This window comes from Chiloscyllium plagiosum, chromosome 1, assembly GCF_004010195.1.
Source record: "Chiloscyllium plagiosum isolate BGI_BamShark_2017 chromosome 1, ASM401019v2, whole genome shotgun sequence".
Lineage (NCBI taxonomy): Eukaryota > Metazoa > Chordata > Chondrichthyes > Orectolobiformes > Hemiscylliidae > Chiloscyllium > Chiloscyllium plagiosum.
Window position 1 is genome coordinate 88,160,429 of NC_057710.1, and position 9,863 is coordinate 88,170,291.

At 41.2% G+C, this 9,863-nt stretch overlaps 1 protein-coding gene across 8 annotated transcripts in view; it reads left to right on the top strand.

Annotated features, from left to right (window-relative positions):
• The first annotated feature begins 2,769 nt into the window (after positions 1–2,769).
• The window catches only part of usp46 (ubiquitin specific peptidase 46), a 127,077-nt gene continuing 119,983 nt past the window's right edge, over positions 2,770–9,863 (top strand). For 2 of the 8 annotated variants that reach the window (XR_006311822.1, XM_043691075.1), the window contains exon 1: positions 2,770–3,330. Coding sequence is in view for 7 of the 8 variants with exons in the window: in XM_043691075.1 (XP_043547010.1) it covers positions 3,295–3,330 (36 nt within the window). In the remaining variant the exon portion in view is untranslated. The remainder of the gene's footprint in view (positions 3,331–9,863) is intronic. The other 6 variants (XM_043691059.1, XM_043691053.1, XM_043691085.1 and 3 more) reach the window with 5 other exon arrangements.

Below are 9,863 nucleotides of genomic sequence, written 5' to 3' on the forward strand. Positions count from 1 at the left end.
TCACAACTTCCCTGCTCTTGTATACAATGCCTCAAATAAAATAACCCAATTAATGTGGTTCAGAATACATTATTATTATGTTGGCAAGTGGCATTATTTCAAGTGAAAGAATAACACTGTAAAAGTAAAAATGTCTTTTGATCCAGGAGAATAGATTATCCACTAGATAAAGTGCACTGTATATTGTTTACTGAGTTTGTACAGTTGAATTTGCATTATTTATTGAAAGTATAGCCCAGTGTCAGATCAATTGCTAATTGGTTAAATGTTTCTCATTATATATTCATTCAATTTTTAAATATCTAAACCATAAATTTGGCTGTTGCAAAAAGACTAACAGTCTGAATTTCTTATTTAAGATTAGATTGGATTACTTAGTGTGGAAACATGCCCTTTGGCCCAACAAGTCCACACCGTCCATCCGAAGAGCAACCCACCCAGACCCATTCCCCTAACACTACGGGCAATTTAGCATGATCAATTCACTTAACCTGCATACCTTTGGACTGTGGGAGGAAACCCATGCAGACACGGGGAGATCATGCAAACTCCACACAGTCAATTGCCCGAGGTGGGAATTGAACCTAGGTCTCTGGCACGTGAGGAGGCAGTGCTAACCACTGTGCCACCATACTGCCCATTTAAGAAACAACGCAGCCATTAGTTTGACTGTCTTCAAAAGCACTAATGAATTTGGCACTCTAGTCTTTGTTTACATAACTGTCCACGGAAGTGTGCGATTGTTTGTGTTGATAGATTATAAACTTCAACAGGATAATGGGTTACTTTAAGCACCTATCTAGAGGTGTTAATTTTGACAGATTTATGAACTTTTCAAAGATTCCAAATGTTATCATGAGGGCTATGCATTCTATCTACAAAGTTAAAACTGGATGAGAGAGTAAACAAGGGTCAGTGGGGTGAGGTAGGCTGAAGTGTGGGTGATAGTTGGAAGAAATGAAGATGTAAAGAGGGTAAGAGTGAGGAGAATGAACAACCAAGAGTGAGGGGTGTTACAGTGATCTGCAGAACTAGGTTGATGCCTCAGTTGGCGTGTTAACCTGGCCACATTGGCATCTGCCTGTTTCCATTTTCACCTCCCTATTCCAGGTTAGACACAAATCCAACTGGCAGGCAAAACCACTGAAAATTTATGCCTCCAGGATTAGAAACCAGCCCTTTAGCTCTTTATCTATTTCCATGTGTTAACTGACCTGATCAGCAGTTTCACAATTTTTATGTGGTTCTATTTAGTTCAAACAGTTGACAGTTTGTTAACATTTTGTTTATACCAATTTCATTTTCTAATGTTTCTTGGCACACTTTACAAACAGTAGACAAAGTACAGTTACCAAAAGCAAGGGAGAAATAAAGAGGAACTTGAGAGAAAGTCAAAGGTAAAAGTCTTAGGAAACTTTGAAAGTAAAAAGAATAGCGATAAACTGAAAATTTTTAGAAACAAAGTTTAGAAAGCAAGGTGATCAAAATTTCGGCAAGGAAATTATGGGGTGGAGGGGAAGGATTTACTCCACTCAATACTTACTCAATTATACTCAGTACAATCATGAGTTTTCCTTTAGTACCACCTCGCAATTTTTTTAAAAATTGGGCATCATGCTGGCTTGTTTCCAATTTATCAATATATCCTCAATGTTCAACACTCCGATCGCTGTCAGCTTTTCACAAATCTTATTCTCAATTGGTGGCACAGTGGTTAGCACTGCTGCCTCACAGCACCAGAGACCGGGGTTCAATTCCCACCTCAGGTGACTCTGTGTGGAGTTTGCACATTCTCCCTGTGTCTGCGTGGGCTTCCTCCTGCAATCCAAAAATGTGCAGATTAGGTGAATTGGCTATGCTAAATTGCCTGTAGTGTTAGGTGAAGGGGTAAATGTTAGGAGGGTGGGTTATGCTTTGGTTGGGTCGGTGTGGACTTGTTGGGCTGAAGGGCCTGTTTCCACACTGTAAGTAATCTAATCTTTCCTCAGGATGAATGTCACTGCACTTTGTGGACAACAGTTTTGAGTGCTATCATCTTGTCCTCTATTCATTCCAAGTGGATCATAATTGATCATTGACAGTATGCTGTTTACCTTTTGTCTCGTTAGATATAGAGAAAATTAGTATTGATCACGAGTGATGTTGAGTCCAACAGTGCGGTGCTGGAAAAGCACAGCCGGTCAGGCAGCCTCCGAGGCGCAGGAAAATCTACGTTTCCAGCATAAACTCTTCATCAGGAATGACGTCACAGCTGTGACTATTCTGATCTATTATCCACATGAGCTTTCAGAAAGGACTTCCTGGACCAGGATAAGAATTTCATTTTTCACGGAGGTGTGATGTAAGGTGAGCGAAGAGAATAGATGATAGCATAACTGTTCTTCAAACACTCTTTGCTTACTACAGAATTGAATCCAACAGTGGACTAACAATATTTTGTTGAGTTATATATTTAACAGAGACTGTTTATGGATTTTAACCAAGACATTAAAATATTTTGAGGAAGAAGGTTGATGTTATACAGAACTGGTACAAATTACACAGCATCGCTTTTAAGGTTAATCATAATTTTAAGCATAGCTTCTAATAAAGGTCCATAACCCGGTCATAATTTTAGCACTAAAAGTCACCCATTCAAAGAAAATTTATATTCTACCCATGAAAATAATGCGATTTGTCAATTTAAAGTACCAGTACATATAGCCATCAATTTACGGAGCTGACCTTGAGATTTACAAACATTCCCATTTCCGAGCAAACTGTTAATGACTGGTGCCAAGTATAAGATGACCAACCCTGGGGGGCGGGGCATGTGTCAAATATTGATTGGTCGGCCGCCGCTCACGCTGCTCTGATGGACAGTTGAGTCTGTGTTGTGAATGGATGGCTGGGGTGGCAATCAGAAGGTCGTTTCCTGCTGTCACGCACCGCGCCGGAATCCTGAGCTCGAGCTGCGGACGTTGGGGTGGCGGAACGAAGCCAAGCCGGAGCACGAGCCCCCGGGGAGGGTTGCTGTCATGTGTCTGGAACCGGCGACATGGCGAATCAGTGGGGACAGCAGCACCAGGAGCACAAACTGTTAATAGTCGGCTTGAGGGCTGACTGGGCGGTGAATGGGGTTTGGGAGAGCAGCCCGGGTCTGGCGCCTTGTTTACCTTAGTGTGGCCGCCTGGCAGACTCCCAGGGTCGGTTGCCGGAGAATACACTTCCCCGTCACCTGCTTTCTTGGAGCCCCCACCTTGGGGTTTATTATATTTTAATAAAGATGGCGGAGGAACCACAGGCTGCAAACTAATGACTGTCAGAAACATCGCTTCAATTTGTAATATGGTGAGTAAAGGTCTGGGGGTTTTATTCAGTATCTCGCAGTTCGACGCGCGCATGCAGTTGAGAATTAGGTTTACGATGCTGATAAATGGCCGTCTCAATCCATCAGAGTTCACCTTTACAGATCCCACTTAACAGTCCCAAAGCTGAATTGAAGTTCTATTCCGCTGTGTTTTTGTGAAATGCGTTTGTGAGTTTAAAAATGGACATCTTGAATAGTTCAAACCCAGCACGACCGTGCGATCATCGTGGACCTTAATGTAAAAAGCATTCAAAGGAAAACTTTTTTTTAACGTAGAAATTATCTTTGCACACATAGTGTACTGCTTTGAAATTATAGAATTCTAGCATATGCATAATGGTGCATTTTGTTGAAGAATTAACTTTTGGAAATGTATTGCATGATATTTACCCGTTAGTTTGCGCAGATCGCAAAAACAAGAGGAAAGAAATATTGGTCATTCAAGCGACTATATTCAGCTCTGCAGGTGGAAGAACCGTAGAATTAAGTTTGTTTACTTGAAAGCAGGTTGTATTAGCTTAAGTAGTTTCTCATTTAAGTAAAACTAGTATTGAATTTATTTTATAGAAACCTTGTAGGACATCGGTTAAGCTATTCCTGGATTATGGAAAAGAACTGGAACAGATTTTGAGTAGTGTTCTAACGGCAAAAAATCCGTATGCATAAACCTTAAAAAATCAGCATCCATGTTTAGTGGGTAATAGGGACGGCAAATGGAATGTTGGTCTTTATTTCAAAGAGAATGGACATTAAAAAAAAGGGGCGTCTTGCGAAAACTATACAAGACACTTGTCAGACAACAGCTGGATCACTGTGAATGGTTATGGGCCTATTTAATTAAGGAAAGATACTGGCATTGGAGGCAGTCCAGAGAAGATTCACTCAGCTGATCCTGGGTATGGAGGAATAGTCTTATGAGAGTCAAAAAGTGTGGTGCTGGAAAAGCACAGCCGGTCAGGCAGCATTTGAGGAGCAGGAGAATCGATGTTTCGAGCATAAACTCTTCAAGGAAGGGTGTATACTTATTCGAGTTTAGAGGAATGAGAGGTGACCTTCTTGAAGTATTCAAGATTTGTTGGGCAAGTTGACCGGGCAGATAGTCATAGAGATGTACAGCACGGAAACAGACCCTTTGGTACAACTCGTTCGTGCAGACCAGATATCCCAACCCAGTCTAGTCCCACCTGCCAGCACCTTGCCCATATCCCTCCAAACCCTTCCTATTCATATACCCATCCAGATCCCTTTTGAAATGTTGCAATTGTACCAGCCCCAACCACTTCCTCTGGCTGCTCATTCCATACACGTACCACCCTCTGTGTGAAAAAGTTGTCCCTTAGGTATCTTTTATATCTTCCTCACCCTAAACCTATGCCCTGGACTCCCCCACTCCAGAGAAGAGACTTTGTCTATTTATCCTGTCCACTTCCCTCACGATTTCATAAACCTCAGCCTCTGTCGCTCCAGGGAAAACTGCCCTAGCCTACTCAACCTCTCCGTAGAGCTCAAATCCTCCAACCCTGGCAACATCCTTGTAAATCTTTTCTGAACCCTTTCAAGTTTCACAACATCTTTCCAATAGGAAGCAGACCAGAATTGCGCACAATATTCCAACAGTGGCCTAACCAATTTCCTGTACAGCTGCAACATGACCCCCCAGCCCCTGTACTCAACACTTGTGGAAAGGTTATTTGTTCTTGAGGGAATAGAGAACTGAAACTCAAAATCAGCGGCCACACATCTAAGTCATAGGTGAGGAGATATTTCTTTGGACAATAATGAATAAGAGAAATGCTTTAATGCAGAGAGCTGTTGAAGCTAGGTCTCTGAGTATTCTCAAAGCTGAGCAGCTGTACAAAATTTTAATGAGTAAGGGGTTCAGGATTATGGGAAAATACAGAGAGTTGAGGATCAGATTAGCACTGATCTGATCGGCAAACAGTCTCAATGGGCTAATGGCCTATGATCTTAAACAGATTCTGTATTGTGCGACTTTAAGCTCTGGCTAGAGATAGGAGTTAAAAAAAACTGTGCCTGCATTATTATTTTGTGATCAATTTAAATTGTATTAATAATACATCCTGTTGAATGCAGCAAGGGCACTTATTCATTTTATGCCACTGGGCTTCTTCCAGTTTAGAAGATGATGGGATGAGCGTCCGTTTTCATCTGTTGTTACTTTGAATGGGAATGCTTCAAAGGAGCAGTGTAGGAAAATAATACTTTTTAATGTTAGGACATACTAAAGAAACCAGATAGTAGTTAGAGCCTCATCTACATTATTTGGATATTGAAATTTATAGCAAAGAATTAAATTGGCAAGACTTTAGTTCAGTGCTTCAGTTAACATATACTATGTTCTAATTTCTAGTTCTTTGGCGATATGGGGGACATAGCACAATACTGTGTGCACAAGCTATGTTTCTGATATTGATCCCTGTTTCAAAACACTTAAATATCCTGATTGGCTATGTGTTTTTTTTTTGAATTTAAAAAAAATGACTTGTACATTTTGAGTTGTATTAAAAATGTTTTGCCTTCTCAAAAATGAACTTTATTAGTCAACCTTTTCAGGATACTTGGTATGTCTTAGAAAGGAAAACCTATAATTTTGTACCTCTCGATGAAAGAATAAACTTACACTTTTAAAACAAAAGATTAATTGATATTCATTTCATATTCAGTGAAATGTTTATAATTTTGAAAATGTTAGAATTCTTTATCTGCCAGCATGAATAGTCATGAAATGTGAAACAGCTACATTCATGACTAAATTTCATGGCTGGAATAAATGTCTTTAATTTTAACATGTGAATGGTAAATTTTGAGGTCACACATTTAGATAGTATTCAGTTATATTTTGTAAGCTAGTTCTGTTAACCATCTGAAATAGATTGAAACTAGTGACATAAATGCAGAGATTGCTAACGAAAATGTGATCAATATTTTGAATTTGTTTCTTGATAGAATAGTGGGGGCAAATCCTAGAATTATTTAAGAAACAATGGGCAATTGCACTGTGATGATATGTGATCTTTCTAGATTAATTAATGTAGATGAGCTTGAACTGGGTTCCTTATTTGTCACCCATAAATATCTATTGCACACCCTATAGCTGTTTTCATTAGTCAGGGTGTGGAAGTGCCGGTGTTGGACTGGGGTGGGCAAAGTTTAAAAAATCACATAACACCAGGTTATAGTCCAATAGGTTTATTTGGAAGTACCAGCTTTCGGACCTCTGCTCCTTCATTAGGTAGCTGTGGATCATTAGGATCATAAGCCATACAGAATTTATAGCAAAAGATCAGTGTTGTTTCAGTTGCATGACACTGATCTTTTGCTATAAATTCTGTGTTTTACAATCCTGCTCCAAAGCCACCTGATGAAGGAGCAGTGGTCCGAAAGATAGTACTTCCAAATAAATCTGTTTGACTATAATTTGGTGTTGTGATTTCGAAAGAAAAAAATTAGTCAGTTATCTTTTAACAATGGATTTAGGTATGATAACTAAAAGAACTCAATGGCTTATGAATCCCATGGAATGTCAGTTTTTGAATAATTATCTTCACCTTGGTTATTTTATATAGATTTTGAAGATTTTTTGAAAATGTTACTTAACGATAAACATACATTGGGACCAAGTAAGCTTGCGTTTTATAAGGTATAGGATTATTTATGGCTTTTATGTGTGATTCGATACAGGTCCTCATTCAGCTATGGAATGGAGAAGTTTGCAGGAATATTGTATGTTTATTGTCCCAGGACTATAGGCAATAAAGGTCATTGTATGAACAGTGCAATAAGTTGAGAGCATGAATTTAGACTTATTGGCAAACTTAATTAAAATGGTAAAGTTGAAATTCTGGTGCATTCAATATATTCTGTGACTGTTGAAGGTGGGAACATAACGTTTTAAAATTTTGGCTTTGCTATTCAGGATGCATTTGATTGTTGTATTCTGCATTCCTGGTACACATGAAATTTGTGATCCTCTCAACGCAGCAATATTTCTGGTTAACTAAATGTGTCACCTTTTTCTAATTGGACTGTTTGGTAAATTGGGTGGGGGGGGATGGTAGCAGAATGGTTGTCACCCGATGCTCATGTTTAGGGTATATGGGTTCAAATCCCATCATTGCAACTGGTAGAAATTGAGGTCAATCAAAATTCAAGCTTTTAGAAAATAAAGCTGGACTGATGGTGACCATGTAACCATTGTCTCTTATCATGAATGTCCTTTGGGCAGGAAGTTTGCCACCTGATCTAGTCTGGTCTACATGTGATTCCAGAGCCAGAGCAATGTGATTGACTCTGACTCTGACTCTGACTCTTAAATATATCTTGGACAATTGGGGATGGGTGATACATGCTGGCCTTGTTGCTGATGCCCAAATTTCATTATGGAATTAAAGAAAAAATATGGGCCAGTAGGTACAAAGCACACACATCAACTTCAATCAAAAACACATTTTAATGCCTCCCATTGAGTTGTGAATAAGAATATCTGAGCTCTTAAGTTTGGGGGAGCTTTTTCAGCTTTTCCTCTGGTGAGCAAAACATTTTTGACTAAACTTCAGTTTACTGCTCCAGAATGGCAATAAATAAATGAACTAATCATCTTCTTTTAGAGCTATAACACAAATTATTTAGAGAAAATTATTCCTGTACGTACACCTGAGTTTTCATTTTCTTTGCAACATGCAGCATAAAATTACTATTTATTAATTAAATATTACTGCCATCTCTTTAAGTTCAACAATCTTGCTTTCATTTGTACTCCTCCAACTCGCAATGTGTGCCGCATTCGCCTGCCACTGAGCAAACTTTTCATTTGTCCCTCCTTTCTTTTTACCCTTCCACCTAAAATGTGTCATTTCGTATTTACTATTATGACGGCTGATATTTATTTTGATATACTTGAAAATTTCTGAAATTTGTAACCTGTGCTATTTTAGATGTCATGATTCTCGTTACAATTTATCGTAAGAATTGATATTAGAATGGGGAGAAAGTGAGGTCTGCAGATGCTGGAGATCAGAGCTGAAAATGTGTTGCTGGAAAAGTGCAGCAGGTCAGGCAGCATCCAGGGAACAGGAGAATCGACGTTTCGAGCATAAGCCCTTCTTCAGGAATGAGGAAAGTTTGTCCAGCAGGCTAAGATAAAAGGTAGGGAGGAGGGACTTGGGGGAGGGGCGTCGGAAATGTGATAGGTGATATTAGAATGTCTTGCAAGCTGGTATCGCAAGGTCTTTAATTGCTGGGTTAGTGGTGCTGGAAGAGCACAGCAGTTCAGGCAGCATCCAAGGAGCAGTAAAATCGGCGTTTTGGGCAAAAGCAGGAATAAAGGCATCTCCCAGACCATACAGAACCTCATCACCTCAGGAGATCTCCCACCCACAGCCTCCAACCTCATAATCCGGGAACCCCACACTGCCCGGTTTTACCTCCTTCCCGAGATCCACAAGTCTGACCACCCTGGCCGACTCATTGTCTCAGCGTGCTCCTGCCCCACTGAACTCCTCTCTACCTACCTCGACACTGTCCTATCCCCCCTAGTCCAGGAACTCCCCACATACGTTTGAGACACCACCCACGTCCTCCAAGACTTCCGTTTCCCCGGCCCCAAACGCCTCATCTTCACCATGGATATCCAATCCCTCTACACCTCCATTCGCCATGACCAGGGCCTCCAAGCCCTCCGTTTTTTTCCTCTCCCAACGTCCTCAACAGTACCCTTCCACTGACGCTCTCATTCGTTTGGCCGAACTAGTCCTCACCCTTAACAATTTCTCCTTCGAATCCTCCCACTTCCTCCAGACCAAAGGGATAGCCATGGGCACACGTATGGGCCCCAGCTATGCCTGTCTCTTTGGCTACCTAGAACAGTCGATCTTCTGTAATTACACCGGCACCACTCCCCACCTCTTCCTCCGCTACATTGATGACTGCGTTGGTGCCACCTCGTGCTCCCGAGAGGAGGTTGAGCAATTCATCAACTTCACCAACACGTTCCACCCTGACCTTAAATTTACCTGGACCATCTCTGACACCTCCCTCCCCTTCCTGGACCTCTCCATCTCCATTAATGACGACCGACTTGACACTGACATTTTTTACAAACCCACCGACTCCCACAGCTACCTGGATTACACCTCTTCCCACCCTACCTCTTGCAAAAATGCCATCCTGAATTCCCAATTCCTCCGCCTCTGCCGTATCTACTCCCAGGAGGACCAGTTCCACCACAGAACACACCAGATGGCCTCCTCCTTTAGAGACCGCAATTTCCCTTCCCACATGGTTAAAGATGCCCTCCAAAGCATCTCGTCCACATCCCACACCTTCGCCCTCAGACCGCACCCCTCCAACCATAACAAGGACAGAACGCCCCTGGTGCTCACCTTCCACCCCACCAACCTTCGCATAAACTAAATCATCCGCCGACATTTTCGCCACCTCCAAAAAGACCCCACCACCGGGGATATGTTTCCCTCCCCACCCCTTTCCGCCTTCT